Below are 16,599 nucleotides of genomic sequence, written 5' to 3' on the forward strand. Positions count from 1 at the left end.
CTCAGCTTCTCTCTTCTATCATATAACCATATATATCACAGAGCTCAGCTTCTCTCTTCTATCATATAACCCTATATATCACAAAGCTCAGCTTCTCTCCTCTATCCTATAACCCTATATATCACAGTGCTCAGCTTCTCTCCCTCTATCATATAACCCTATATATCACAGAGCTCAGCTTCTCTCCTCTATCATATAACCCTATATATCACAGAGCTCAGCTTCTCTCCTCTATCATATAACCCTATATATCACAGAGCTCAGCTTCTCTCCCTCTATCCTATAACCCTATATATCACAGAGCTCAGTTTCTCTCCTCTATCATATAACCCTATATATCACAGGGCTCAGCTTCTCTCTTCTATCATATAACCCTATATATCACAGAGCTCAGCTTCTCTCTTCTATCATATAACCCTATATATCACAGAGCTCAGCTTCTCTCCTCTATCATATAACCCTATATATCACAGAGCTCAGCTTCTCTCTTCTATCATATAACCCTATATATCACAGAGCTCAGCTTCTCTCCTCTATCATATAACCCTATATATCACAGAGCTCAGCTTCTCTCCCTCTATCCTATAACCCTATATATCACAGAGCTCAGTTTCTCTCCTCTATCATATAACCCTATATATCACAGAGCTCAGCTTCTCTCCTCTATCATATAACCCTATATATCACAGCGCTCAGCTTCTCTCCTCTATCATATAATCTATATATCACAGAGCTCAGCTTCTCTCCTCTATCCTATAACCCTATATATCACAGAGCTCAGCTTCTCTCCTCTATCCTATAACCCTATATATCACAGAGCTCAGCTTCTCTCCTCTATCCTATAACCCTATATATCACAGAGCTCAGTTTCTCTCCTCTATCATATAACCCTATATATCACAGAGCTCAGCTTCTCTCCTCTATCATATAATCCTTTATATCACAGAGCTCAGCTTCTCTCCTCTATCATATAACCCTATATATCACAGAGCTCAGCTTCTCTCTTCTATCATATAACCTATATATCACAGGGCTCAGCTTCTCTCCTCTATCCTATAACCCTATATATCACAGAGCTCAGCTTCTCTCCTCTATCATATAACTCTATACACTCACCGGCCACTTTATTAGGTACACCATGCTAGTAACGGGTTGGACCCCCTTTTGCCTTCAGAACTGCCTCAATTGTTCGTGGCATAGATACAACAAGGTGCTGGAAGCATTCCTCAGAGATTTTGGTCCATATTGACATGATGGCACCACACAGTTTCCGCAGATTTGTCGGCTGCACATCCATGATGCGAATCTCCCGTTCCAGCACATCCCAAAGATGCTCCTCTATTGGATTGAGATCTGGTGACTGTGGAGGCCATTGGAGTACAGTGAACTCATTGTCATGTTCAAGAAACCAGTCTGAGATGATTCCAGCTTTATGACATGGCGCATTATCCTGCTGAAAGTAGCCATCAGATGTTGGGTACATTGTGGTCATAAAGGGATGGACATGGTCAGCAACAATACTCAGGTAGGCTTTGGCGTTGCAACGATGCTCAATTGGTACCAAGGGGCCCAAAGAGTGCCAAGAAAATATTCCCCACACCATGACACCACCACCACCAGCCTGAACCGTTGATACAAGGCAGGATGGATCCATGCTTTCATGTTGTTGACGCCAAATTCTGAGCCTACCATCCGAATGTCGCAGCAGAAATCGAGACTCATCAGACCAGGCAACGTTTTTCCAATCTTCAATTGTCCAATTTCGATGAGCTTGTGCAAATTGTAGCCTCAGTTTCCTGTTCTTAGCTGAAAGGAGTGGCACCCGGTGTGGTCTTCTGCTGCTGTAGCCCATCTGCCTCAAAGTTGGACGTACTGTGCATTCAGAGATGCTCTTCTGGCTACCTTGGTTGTAACGGGTGGCTATTTGAGTCACTGTTGCCTTTCTATCAGCTCGAACCAGTCTGGCCATTCTCCTCTGACCTCTGGCATCAACAACGCATTTCCGCCCACAGAACTGCCGCTCACTGGATGTTTTTTCTTTTTCGGACCATTCTCTGTAAACCCTAGAGATGGTTGTGCGTGAAAATCCCAGTAGATCAGCAGTTTCTGAAATACTCAGACCAGCCCTTCTGGCACCAACAACCATGCCACGTTCAAAGGCACTCAAATCACCTTTCTTTCCCATACTGATGCTCGGTTTGAACTGCAGGAGATTGTCTTGACCATGTCTACATGCCTAAATGCACTGAGTTGCCGCCATGTGATTGGCTGATTAGAAATTAAGTGTTAACGAGCAGATGGACAGGTGTACCTAATAAAGTGGCCGGTGAGTGTATATACCACATAGCTCAGCTTCTCTCCTCTATCCTATAACCCTATATATCACAGAGCTCAGCTTCTCTCCTCTATCATATAACCTATATATCACAGAGCTCAGCTTCTCTCCTCTATCATATAACCCTATATATCACAGAGCTCAGCTTCTCGCCTCTATCATATAACCCTATATATCACAGAGCTCAGCTTCTCTCTTCTATCATATAACCCTATATATCACAGAGCTCAGCTTCTCTCTTCTATCATATAACCCTATATATCACAGAGCTCAGCTTCTCTCTTCTATCATATAACCCTATATATCACAGAGCTCAGCTTCTCTCCTCCTATCATATAACCCTATATATCACAGAGCTCAGCTTCTCTCCTCTATCATATAACCCTATATATCACAGAGCTCAGCTTCTCTCCTCTATCATATAACCCTATATATCACAGAGCTCAGCTTCTCGCCTCTATCATATAACCCTATATATCACAGAGCTCAGCTTCTCTCGCTCTATCATATAACCCTATATATCACAGAGCTCAGCTTCTCTCCTCTATCCTATAACCATATATATCACAGAGCTCAGCTTCTCTCCTCTATCCTATAACCCTATATATCACAGAGCTCAGCTTCTCTCCTCTATCATATAACCCTATATATCACACCGCTCAGCTTCTCTCCCTCTATCATATAACCCTATATATCACTGAGCTCAGCTTCTCTCCTCTATCATATAACCCTATATATCACACCGCTCAGCTTCTCTCCCTCTATCATATCTTGATCTCCAATAGGGTAGACGTCTATGTTTACTTAAATAAAACATAATAATTATACTATATAATGAAAAGCTCTGTTACTTTCTATTATATCATTTTCAGAATCTTTCCAGGCTGACATACAAATATTCCTATTTATGCATTTTCTGTTCCATATCTATGTCCATGCATTATTTCAATGGATCTCTGTCTGTATACTGTTAAGAAAAAAAATAAAGTAAATGTACTTATCTTGGTCACACGTTTTACAATTTTTTTTTTTTTTTTTGCCCAAACCCCAATAGTACGCGGTCAGAGGTGTATGGCAGCAGCTTGTATACACTCCTCATTTATATAACCATGCATATTTGGCCAAAACCAGGATTCATTTACACAGGAGAGTCATGAGACAGAACCATCATCAGAACATTTGTCTCTTATGTACGGTATAACTTTGGGATCACTGTATGGATACACATTAGGAGAAAGTCCGCACAGAGATTGTCAGGTTTACGTACTGTGACTAAGCAATTCATTGCATTTCTTTCAGACATCTTCTCTAGAGTATAGCAGACCACACTACAATTTACACAGGTCAAGAAAAAAATAGCATTATCTAGTGCCCTCCTGGCAGGAAGAATAGAAATCTTATGAGTGGGAAATGGCGCCACCTAATGGCAACAGTGGGAATTAGAATAAATAATACCGTATTTACCAAAATTGTGAAGGGTTCTACTTCTACACAGCCCAAAGCCAGAGTTTCTGTATCTTTTTTCCACAGTACTGTATTTACTTTGAGCCTTCCACATGAGTTGGGTTATTGAGTCTTACTATAAACCAGTGATGGTGAAACCTTTACAGACCGATTGCCCAAACTGCAACTCAAAACCCAAAAATGTATCACAAAGTGTCAACAAGGCAATTTAACCTTAATACTGTGAGGATCCACAATTGTGGACAGTTATGGACCCGCAAAAATACGGTTGTATGGAAATGTCCGACTTTAGAGAACTTTCAATGATGCAAACACCTTTGTACTGAAAGGTGATAATTTACATTTAGTACTTTTGAACAATAATATTCACTATTTACATCGCACAGGATCTACTTTATAGTGATTGTGCAATGTTATTACAGCCTGTACTAATATCACGTCTTCTATGAAACCGATACTGTGTGATATAAATAGTGAAGTGCCCCCACACAGTACAATTTACCCCGCAGTGGCTCCCACACAGTACAATCTGCAACATCGTGGTCCCCACACAGTACAATCTGCTGCAAAATGACCCCCACACAGTACAATCTGCAACATCGTGGTCCCCACACAGTACAATCTGCAACACCGTGGTCCCCATACAGTACAATCTGCAACACCGTGGTCCCCACACAGTACAATCTGCAACACCATGGTCCCCACACAGTACAATCTGCAACACCGTGGTCCCCACACGGTACAATCTGCTGCAAAATGACCACCACACAGTACAATCTGCAACACCATGGTCCCCACACAGTACAATCTACAACACCATGGTCCCCACACAGTACAATCTGCAACACCGTGGTCCCCACACAGTACAATCTACAACACCATGGTCCCCACACAGTACAATCTGCAACACCGTGGTCCCCACACAGTACAATCTACAACACCATAGTCCCCACACAGTACAATCTGCAACACCGTGGTCCCCACACGGTACAATATGCAACACCGTGGTCCCCACACAGTACAATCTGCAACACCGTGGTCCCCACACGGTACAATATGCAACACCGTGGTCCCCACACAGTACAATATGCAACACCGTGGTCCCCACACAGTACAATCTGCAACACCGTGGTCCCCACACGGTACAATATGCAACACTGTGGTCCCCACACGGTACAATATGCAACACCGTGGTCCCCACACGGTACAATATGCAACACCGTGGTCCCCACACAGTACAATCTGCAACACCGTGGTCCCCACACAGTACAATCTGCAACACCATGGTCCCCACACAGTACAATATGCAACACCGTGGTCCCCACACAGTACAATCTGCAACACCATGGTCCCCACACAGTACAATCTGCAACACCATGGTCCCCACACAGTACAATCTGCAACACCGTGGTCCCCACACGGTACAATATGCAACACCGTGGTCCCCACACAGTACAATATGCAACACCGTGGTCCCCACACAGTACAATCTGCAACACCGTGGTCCCCACACGGTACAATATGCAACACTGTGGTCCCCACACGGTACAATATGCAACACCGTGGTCCCCACACAGTACAATCTGCAACACCGTGGTCCCCACACGGTACAATATGCAACACTGTGGTCCTCACACAGTACAATCTGCTGCAAAATGACCCCCACACAGTATAATCTGCTCCACAGATGGGTGCCCACAGTGAGGGCACCTGTGCCATAGGTTTGCCACCACAGCTATAGACCATCACCGGAACTACGACTCCCAAAAGACAAGGCCTTAAAATACATGAAACAGTAGCACTTGTGTGACTAATGACAATCTTCATAGCCCTGTAGGTGGCGAAGGGTGCCTCGTATATGTTGAGGTGTACTGTCTGCTGGGCTGTGCGCTTGGGGGAGGGGGCTACTAGCTGGTGTATATTTCTCCTATCATTTATGCCCAATTTCTGGATGATGACCCCACATCAGCATACAAGGCATAATAAATCTTTGTGGTCTGTACATTTCCTTATTTACTGGGCAGTTGCATTCAAGTTCTTGTATAAGCCAGGAAAGAAGCAGCCAGGTACCCAATATATAGAAGTGAAACATAAAATGGCACGTGATGGTTTCTTAAAGAAAACTTTTTGCCACCTCCAATAAGTTCAGTTCTTTATATCATCTAATAGGTGCAGCTCCACTGATTCTGGCACAGTTGGCAATTCTTCCTGCCCCCACCATTCCTGAGCAATTGTAGCTGTTAGTTTTGGTACCTGATATACTATGTAGGCTCTGTACTGACAGTAGGGCGGTGTCAGGCAGGAGCAGACAAGGGGCGTGGTTCTGAGCTCTGACACTGGCTGCCTCTGATTGGAGCTCTGAATCACACCACCGCCTGACACCGCCCTTTTGATAATACATAGCACACCGGTCACCAAAACTAACTGCTCTTGTTGCTCAGGAATGGTGGGGGCTAGAGAGAAAATTCTAACTGTGCTGGAATCAGTGGGGCAGCGACTATTAACAAAGTAAGAACTACAATTGGTTGAGGTAGTGAAAGATCATCTTTAATCGGCTTCATCATCATTATCCTCTGTTATTTATTTTTTGCTGTATATGAGAATCTTCTATGTTTAGTGTTAGGTTTGTCTGTATACAGACACAAGGATGGCGTAACTAATGTGAGGGAGGGGGTTAATATAGGGAAATACTGGACCGCTGTATCTTCTTCTTACACAAAGATAATATTCTGGACAATGACTGACCTGGCATGTATTGATCTATTTCAGATTTGGTGAAACGAATAGCTCAGCAAAAGTTTGGTGAAACGCGCAATGACTATCAAAAGGTAATGTCTACAATATTTCCAATATATTTCTATTAGAGATGAGCGAGTACTGTTCGGATCAGCCTATCCAAACAGCACGCACCATAGAAATGAATGGATGCACCTGGTACTTCCGCTTTGACGTAGCCGGCCGCTTAACCCCCCGCGCGCCGCCTACGTCCATTCATTTCTATGCGAGCGTGCTGTTCGGATCGGCTGATCCGAACAGTACTCGCTCATCTCTAATTTCTATGTCTGCTATTAATGAGATCTGCAACCATGTGAAGAGATGTGTGGAATTCATTTACAACTAAGGCCAGAAATATTCTACAAAATGAGTGATTCATAAAGAGGAGCTTTCACTCTGCTATGTTCTTTGCACTGTTTAGTAGGTGCTGTTCCACTGATTTCAGCACAGTTGGAATTTTTTCTCTAGCCCTCACCATTCCTGAGCAATGAGTGCTGTTCATTTTGGTGTCCGATACACTATTTAGACTCTGGACTGTGTCAGACAGGAGCAGACAAAGAGTGTAATTCTGAGTTATATCCACCTCCGATTTCACGCCCCCTTGCATGACACTGTCCACCTGACAGTACAGAGCCTAAATAGCACATCAGGCTCCAAAACTAACTGAATTTATGGCTCAAGGTCAGTGGGGATTGAGACAAAAATCCAAGTGTCCTGGAATCAGTGGAGCAGCAGATGTTAACAGATATGAAGACGTGGAGAGGTCCTCTTTAAGTTGTCATTCACGCGGAGTAAAGTGGTGCTGATTCTGCCACAATAACTCGCGGCAGAATCAGCGCTGATAAAAAGACTCCCATTTGAGTACAAAGGGTTCCGTCTTCTGCACTGAACAGATTGACATCAATGGGTTAAAAAGCCTCCCACTGATTTCATTGTGTTCCGTGCGGAAGACGGAACCCATCAATGGGAGTCTTTTTATCAGCGCTGATTCTGCACGAGCTATTGTGGCAGAATCAGCGCCACTTTACTCCGTGTGAATGACCCCTAAAGTGTAACTATAATTTTTTTCGCTATTTTTTTGGGGGTATTGGCAATACAATATTCCCCACTGGGAGTAGCACAATCTACGCTCTACTGCATTATTACAGAAAAACAGGGACCACTCACTTGACAGCAGGGTAAAATTGTGCCAAAAATAACATCCGTGGTTGCTTGGGAATGGTAGGGCCTATAGAAAAAATTCCAACTGCACAAGGATCATTGGAGCAACACCTAATAAAAGCTGCAAAGAGTTGGAGTTGATGGAGGTGTTGAAAAGTCCCCTTTAAGGTTGAGGCCCCACATTGCAGAATTGCAATGCACATTGCAAACGCTGATTTTGATAAGGAGTCCACCTAAAAAAATACCTCCTCCCAGGGGCCACACGGTGGCTCAGTGGTTAGCCCTGCAGCGCTGGAGTCCTGGTGTTCAAATCCTGCCAAGGGCTAAAACCATCTGCAAGGAGTTTGTATGTTCTCCCCGTGTTTGCATGGATTTCCATCCCATATGCCAAAGACATACTGATAGGAAAAAATTTGCATTGTGAGCTCTATGTGGGGCTCACAATCTACAAAAAAAAAAAAACCCTCTCCCATTCATTTCAATGGGAGTCAAGAGCAGATTTTTTATGTCTAGTGAATTTGCTGAAAAAATCACATGAACTAGGTAGCGATGACCCCGGCAGATACACTGATGGCCTCAACATTGTCCACAAACAGATATAACCTAAAATGTCTGGTTAAATCATCTCTAACCCTACGGTATATATAGGTAAATGCACGGTCTGTAACCATTATGCGGGATGTAGCACTTGATGATTTTTTCTCTTGAGACTTGTATTTTCTTGATGTATTCATCCATGAATGTCTAACCTGACATTGAGTTTGCTGCATCTTCTTTCCATGCTGTCCACCACTGCTGTGTCTCGTGCAGCCGGAGAACGTTGTGCTGACTCTGCAGGTAATCTCATCTGGTTATATTGTAAGCCACTAACCTGTCCGCGGGATGTCTAATGTCCTGTGTGATCTCGCAGTGACGATACACTTCAGCTCTCTCAATGTCTAATGGCGGCCCAGATGATATATGTAGTCTGCGCCAAGATATCCAGCATTGCTGGGCACCATAGAATATAATAATACAATAATAATATATATCACACAGAGATTCTAGAGGAGACAGTCCGTAAAAAGAAAAATTCACCCATATACGATGCCTTGCCTATCTTCCTAATTACATCATGGAAGACAGACTTGCACATTCTCAGTGAGCGCCCTCTATTGGTGTGCATACTTGAGGCACTGGCATCCTAATTACATCATGGAAGTCAGATTTGCATATTCTTCCCATGTTCCTTTGCACAGTGGAGCGCTCATGGCTTAATAAGACTCCACACACCTATATGGTGGTCTCTCCCTATGGAGTGACGATATCCCCTCAACCAAAGAGATTGATAGTGAGTGAATTGCAGTCCGGAGCTGAATTCACAATTCTGCTGCATGTTATTGGAAAATGTCCACATCCATCTTGGCAAACGTCCTACAATGCAAAAGGCAACATTTCCCAGATGGCACAGAAAGCTTTGTACGAGCCTTGAACCAATCAGACTTTGGGGAGATTAACCCTGAAACCTGCAGAATTATGAATGCAGCTCTTGCCTATTATAGGATGTAACATAAGGCAATATATGTACAAGGTTATTAATATGGTTTCATTATGTGTAACAGAACAAATGACAGCACAGCTCTGCATCTCTATACATATGGATTTCTATGTACATCTGTATATCCATGCTGTATATGTACATTGGTTACTCTTGTCTGTTGCATGGTTGATTGTTGGTCAGAATGGAAGCCATGGCTAGAATATCACAGGCAACATGGCTGAAAGAATTCCTAATACATAAACTAAACTTTTTCTTGAGAGATCTTGAAGCCGGAAACCTACTGTAGGTCATAAGCTAGAAATTGAAAGCAATAATTGGTATCATTGTACTTGGCGCAGTGTAGCTGGGCCTGGAGGATAGCCAGCCGCCTGTTACCCACTCATTTGTGTTGCTGCCAATATTAATTATTTCTGGTTGTGGTGAATCACTTGTAACCTTGTCATCCGGGTGAAGGAGATGCCTGTAAAGCGAGAGCCTTGGGAGTCACAGGATAATACTTCTGGCTGCCATCATAGGTATCATTATACCAAGATGTACAAGACTCTCCAAGGAGGCATCAATTCTGGAACATGTGTCCTTTAAAAAGTAGCTGTCACTGAGTTTAATTATGTGACAAAGTCTAAGGAGTTCTTCTAGTTCTGATTGAGTTTCAGAGTCTAAGGGGTTGGTCTATGGAATAAGTCTATGGGGTGGAGTTTGATAATTTGATAAGGAATAGAGATGAGCGAACAGTAAAATGTTCAATATTCGACTATTCGAACGAATATCGAACCCTATTATAGTCTATGGGAGAAAATGCTTCGCTACAGGGGATCCCACCATTTGACTCAGGAGAGTCACCAAATCCACTATGACACCCCAGGAAATGATGCCAACACCCTGGAAAGCAACTGGGACAGCAGGGGAAGCATGTCTGGGGGCATCAAGTACCTTTATTATGTTGGGATCCCTGTCAGCTTGTGATATGCCAGAGCTGACTTTTTCCCATAGGAATGCATTGACCAGTGTTGATTGGGCAGTCTACGACATTCGGCCAATCAATGCTGGTTCTGCCTGAGGAGGCGGAGTCTAAAATCAGTCCACAGCAGTTTCCATTCTGGTCTGATTTTAGACTCCACCTCCTCCGTCAGAACCAGTGTTGATTGGCCGAATGCTGTACACTGGTCAATCAACGCTGGTTAATGCATTCCTATGGGAAAAAGTCAGCTCGCGTATATCGCAAGCTGACAGGGATCCCGACCAGCTACAGCCCCAAAAAGCTGGGTGAGTGACATTCCCCCCTAAATAAAGGTAATCCCTAGCTATCCCTGCCTGTACATCTGTCCCTGTCTCACAGTCACATAGTTCACAGTCCCAAATTAATCGAATGTTAAATCCACCATTCGTCTAAATTGGAGGTCACCTGATTTCGGCAGCCAATGGGTTTTTTCAATTTTTTTAACTGCCTCCATTGTTGTAGTTCCTGTCCCACCTCCTCTGTGCTGTTATTGGTGCAGGGAAGGTGGGAGGGGATACGAATTTTTACTGCGTTTGCCTCATGGTGTTCAATTGGAATCAAACATCTCGAACGGCCTGATATTCTATCGAATATGTATTCGATCGAACGGTATTCGCTCATCTCTAATAAGGAACATTCAACTTTCCTGACATTTCTATATCCATAAATACTTGCAGTCCCAATAAAATTAGGACAATTATAATTATGTATAACACCTTCCTTAGAACTCAATACTCTCGCATTGTATCTTTCCTTTTGGAAATGCATGGATATATTGACAACTGTTATTACCATTCCCCTTGTCCATGATGCCGATCTCTAAAATTGCAGCAGACTATCAGACTATGTTGCTTTATTCATACATTTCCAGGAGGAATAACAGAGTTTTATCACAGTAGGTTCCGAAGTGCTATAAAATGTGCAAATTTTAAACTGACCTAGGTCAGGACCATATGGGATACTGGAGTTCATGTCCATCATTAAAGAATATTTTGTCAATGTCTTATATTTTGATGCATCTGTACACATTCGAGAGACAATTGAACACTATTTGCAATATGTTTGCAACAAAATTGCCTAATAGGATTACAAAAGTGATGAATATCTGTCCAAAAGTAACAGTTGGATTTTATTTTATCTAAATCCCATCAATATTTTGTGTGAGAAGAAGTCCTGGAAGTGATGGTATGGCCCACACAGAGCCCTGATCTCACCATCATCCAGTCTGTCTGGGATGACATGAAGAGACAGAAGGACTGGACCAAGCCTACATCCACAGAAGATCTGGGCTTAGTTCTCCAAGATGGCGGCGGGGACAACCTCCCTGCCAAGGTCCTTCCATAACTGTCTTCAAGTAAACATCAGGGAAGACAGGCTTGCACATTCCAGTGAGCGCCCTCTATTGGTTTGCAATACTGAGGCAGCAGCTGACTTCCTAATTACATCATGGAAGACAGATTTGCATATTCTTCCCATGTCTTCAAGTACTGAGAAGAATTAATGGAAGGCAAAGGACAAAGGTCACAGCAAATATTGATGGGATTTAGATTTTGCGTGTTAATTGATAACAATAAGCGATAGGCCTCTGTAAAACAGTGTAACCATTACAAGTCTATACATTGATCTAGCAAGGATTGTGGAATGAAATAGGACACTGTGATGTACGGGAGCACGCACAGCACTGGGGAGTTCATGGTTAATCGATAGATGTGATAAGTTGTGCGGTCACCATGTCTTACGCTTTCTGTTACACTGCACATTGATGATTTGTTTCTGCCGCTATTCCAGACCATACACTATGAGATTGGCTTCATCGTGGCGGCGGTCGTGGGACTCCTCTTCTTCATCCTGATGCCTCTGGTTGGATTGTGTTTCTGTATGTGTCGTTGCTGTGATAACTGCGGAGGGGAGATGCATCAAAGACACAAGAAGAACGCAGACTGCCAGAGAGGATGCTTTGCCACCTTCCTCTTTGTAACGTCTATGCTAATAAGGTCTGTGCTGGATGCCACGTCGCCATTACACCGTCTGCAAACTAATTGAGAAAGTTCTGTAAGACAATAAACAGCGAGGAGTAAAGCGCTTTATAGTAATAGCTTCATTACCGAAATGTTACCTTGTATTGTATAGCAGGGTCTTATTACTCCACCTCACAGAGAGAGATCTGTGCATAGTGCAGTCCTCAGCGTGAATGTAATTATGATATATATATATATATATATATATATATATATATATATATATATATATATGTATATGTGATCACAATCTTAGAAAGGAGATGCACAATTGAATAGAGGCATGCTGAGCGTGGAGGTATACAGGTTCCATATGGAAACTTGCAGCAAATTGGCACACAGATGTTGCAACCAGGGCTCTACATCCTGCACACTTGTATGGTGTCAAAGCTGGCTTCCAACTGGTCCCATAAATGATAGATTGGCAATAAATCTGGTGACTGGGCAGGACAAGGAAGTGTTGCAACCTGTAGAGACATTGCAGGGAAACCCTTGCTGTGTGTGGGCGAGCATTATCCTGCTGAAAAATGTCAGATGGAAACCCTGCCATGAGAGCTAAGGCGTGTGGTCACAGGATGTCCTGCACTTATCTCTGAGCCCTTAGTGTCCCTTTTATCTCTAGTAGGGGTGACCAATTGTCCCCAAATCATCACACCAGTAGTTCGGGCAGCTTGCAGGATTGAAGAGCTCACCACAAGCCCTCCATACTGGAACCCGACCAGATTCCAGAACAAAACCTGGATTTGTCACTAAAGGTGATATGGTTCCAGCTTCCAGTGCTCCACTAAAAATGAAGGTGACAATGACTGGCTGTCATTGGCAAAACACGCAGTGGGCACCAAATGTCCTTCTGCTAAGCACCTGGACAAGACCTGAGCATAGACAGGACTGTGTGCAATGAAGGGGCCACCTGTCTCTGGGTGTAGCATAAGTAAACTGCCATAGCTGTTCAGGCTTCTCAGCTGATCCATTGACCCTGTGTACCGGTGGTCTGTCTGGTCCCTCCAGAGCCTGTCCACCGAGTGTGTGCCCTCATGTAACCACTAGGGTTAAGTGATCGTGTTCGGAAAAGATCGGATTCTGATCGGCGATCGAGAAAATTTCACGATCGCAATCGGAATTCCAAACACGATCTTTATAGGTGGGATTGAGATTGGTAGTATTTCCCACAATGCTTTGCTTAGCCTTCACACTGAGTATATAGTGTATACTCAGTGTGAAGGCTCTGCTGCAGTTCCATAGGAATGAATGGAAGCAGTCGACACACAGCCTTAACCCCCTGCGCGCCGGCTGCCTCCATTCATTCTAATGGGAGACTAAAGTAACATCTCTAGTAGCTACTTACCTCCAGAGATGGCTGCTCCGGTGCCCGGTGTTCTTCTTCGCCTCGCTGCCGCTCCGCGCTGCTCTTCTCGCCTCGCTACCCCCGCCTCCCAGGTTAGTGTTTAAAGAGCTAGGAAGGTGGGGCTTGTGGCTTAGGAGAGTGTGGGCGGGTACATGGCGGGGAGACGTGACGTCTCCCCTCCCAGTACCCGCCCACACTCTCCTAACCTGGGAGGCAGGGGGCAGCGAGGCGAAGAAGAACGAGAACACCGGGCACCGGAGCAGCCATCTCTGCAGGTAAGTGGACACCAGGGGGGACTAAGTAGCCAGAGGATTTAAAAACAATAATCTGGCTACTTAGTGATTCACTACACAGTGTGGATTCTAACAATTAAAGCGTTCAATTGTTAGATTCCATGCTGTATAGTGAATAGGATTGCTTTTAAAATCCGATCTCCGATTAATAAAAAAATCCCATTGACTTGCATTGGGATCGGAATTGGGATCGAGATCGGGTTCAAATGAAAAATGATCGGAAATCGATTTTAAAATCGATCCTGAAAAGTCAAGATTGACTCAACCCTAGTGACCACAGCTCCCAACACCTCCGAACAGCTAACTCAAAACAGCCTTGATGGTGGGAAACTTGTTTAAATGGCCGTCCTGCTTCACGCACGCCGATGATGTCCCTTCTCAAAGTCTGTCAACTAGGGAAAATGTCTTTGAGTGCTTCTTCTAGCAGTCCAAGATCTCTCACCAAGAGGTACACTACCCAAAAGTAGCCTCGGAGAGCCTTTTTATAGAGCAGTTGCACTTGTACACCCTCTTGTGGCAATCCCCAATATCACAGCACACCTGTACACATCTGCATGCTGAGTTTTATAACGTTCTGACCTTTCATTCCGGGTGTCTTAGTTTTGTGTACATGAATGTATATTGTAAAGCGAAGTTTGGGAAAATCTTGTCCAGCCCTGTTTATACGCTGAAGCTGCAACATGCACAGCAGTGTGACCGTACCCTACAGGTATAGCATGAAAGTACTGTAGAATCCAGTTGAACGACTTACTATTTATGCATCAAGCAAGTTCTAGGATGAAAGGAACCGCGTGCACTTGGATGCAAACATGATTTCACTAGCATGACCAGACACATGCTTGCAGCTCATCTATACAGGCAGCCTATGGACAGTATTCTAGTGCGTCCATAAAGGACTACGGATATGAAGTACATAGGTGTTATATGGATGAGCCCCATGTAAGCGCTCCTCATCCAGCTGCAGTCTATGAGTTCAGCTCAATGAACATATTTTTCAACTACTGTATTGTAACCTGTATATCCCGGAGAGCCCCTTTAATTTCTAGGCTGTATAACTGCAGAGGGAACACAATTGATGATGTCATGTGTAAGACAATTGCTTATTTTCTTAATGTCTTCACCGTATCCTCTTGTTCCTCGCAGTCTTGGCGTTCTCTGTGCATTTGCTGCAAATCAGAATCTTACCGACCAAATCCGAGGGTCAAAAAGACTGGTGCAAAGCAACTTCAAGGATCTGAAGACCTTGTTGGCGGATACTCCACTGGTATAGTACCCTGCACTCGTGCCTTTACCCCTTTCCGTCTCTCAGCTTGTTGGGGGCCATGGTTTATACAAGTATGATTTTTTTGCGGGTTGCTGGTGAAGGCGACCTCCTATTGGCACATGGTTATCCTAACAGTGTTCAAAATTTTATTCCTAAGAGACAGTTCACACGGAGTTAACACGCTCGCATTCTGGCACGTATACACGAGTCAGAATGTGAGCGCTCAAAACAGATCCCATTCATTTCAATGTGTGGTTACAGAGGTATAACGCGCGTAATTTTGCGGCAAAGCAAAATAAAACGTAGTAGTGTAAATCTCTAAGCATCCAGCAGAGGGCAATATCCATCTTCAAGCTACATCATAGTCTGCAAGCTTTAGTATCACACTGGTTATACATAGAGATGAGCGAATACCCAAATGTTCGAAGTTCGAAATCCGATTCGAACAGCCGCTCACTGTTCGAGTGTTCGAACGGGTTTCGAACCCCATTATAGTCTATGGGGAACATATACTCGTTAAGGGGGAAACCCAAATCCGTCTCAGGAGGGTCACCAAGTCCACTATGACACCCCAGGAAATGATGCCAACACCCTGGAATGACACTGGGACAGCAGGGGAAGCATGTCTGGGGGCATAAAAGTCATTTTATTACATGGAAATCCCTGTCAGCTTGCGATTTTCGCAAACTAACTTTTTCCCATAGGAATGCATTGGCCAGCGCTGATTGGCCAGTCTTCAGAATTCGGCCAATCAGCGCTGGCTCTGCCGGAGGAGGCGGAGTCTAAGGTTGGAACTGAATGGAGACTGGTGTGGAGCGATCTTAGACTTCGCCTCCTCCGGCAGAGCCAGCGCTGATTGGCCGAATTCTGAAGACTGGCCAATCAACGCTGGCCAATGCATTCCTATGGGTATGCGTTGATGCAGTCGTGCTGAGCGAGTGCACACACTCACCTCTGCTGTGCAGAGACTCAGTAGTGTTGAGCCAGTTCTGCTCAACTACACCGTGTGTCGGTCGGCTCTGCTGTGCAAGCTCGGCACACACTCAGCTCTGCTGATTCTGTATCCTGATTCTGTATACTGGTCAATCAACGCTGGCCAATGCCAGCGGTGATGCAGAGCTGAGTGTATGCCGAGCTCGCACAGCAGAGCCGACCGGCACACGGTGTAGTTGAGCAGAACTGGCTCGACACTGCTGAGTCTCTGCACGTCTTCTGTATCTCATTCAGCCAATCAATGCTGTTCAATGCATCCCTATGGGAAAAAAGTTTATCTCACAAAAATCACAATTACACACCCGATAGAGCCCCAAAAAGTTATTTTTAATAACATTCCCCCCTAAATAAAGGTTATCCCTAGCTATCCCTGCCTGTACAGCTATCCCTGTCTCTTAGTCACAAAGTTCACAT

At 44.2% G+C, this 16,599-nt stretch overlaps 1 protein-coding gene across 6 annotated transcripts in view; it reads left to right on the forward strand.

Moving 5' to 3' along the window:
• Positions 1–16,599, forward strand: part of PROM1 (prominin 1) — a 150,964-nt gene that overhangs the window by 72,544 nt on the left and 61,821 nt on the right. For all 6 annotated transcript variants that reach the window (XR_012712583.1, XM_075261633.1, XM_075261634.1 and 3 more), the window contains exons 3-6: positions 6,569–6,627; positions 8,546–8,572; positions 12,061–12,266; positions 15,072–15,192. Coding sequence is in view for 5 of the 6 variants with exons in the window: in XM_075261633.1 (XP_075117734.1) it covers positions 6,569–6,627; positions 8,546–8,572; positions 12,061–12,266; positions 15,072–15,192 (413 nt within the window). In the remaining variant the exon portion in view is untranslated. The remainder of the gene's footprint in view (positions 1–6,568; positions 6,628–8,545; positions 8,573–12,060; positions 12,267–15,071; positions 15,193–16,599) is intronic.

Source organism: Leptodactylus fuscus, chromosome 1, assembly GCF_031893055.1.
Source record: "Leptodactylus fuscus isolate aLepFus1 chromosome 1, aLepFus1.hap2, whole genome shotgun sequence".
Lineage (NCBI taxonomy): Eukaryota > Metazoa > Chordata > Amphibia > Anura > Leptodactylidae > Leptodactylus > Leptodactylus fuscus.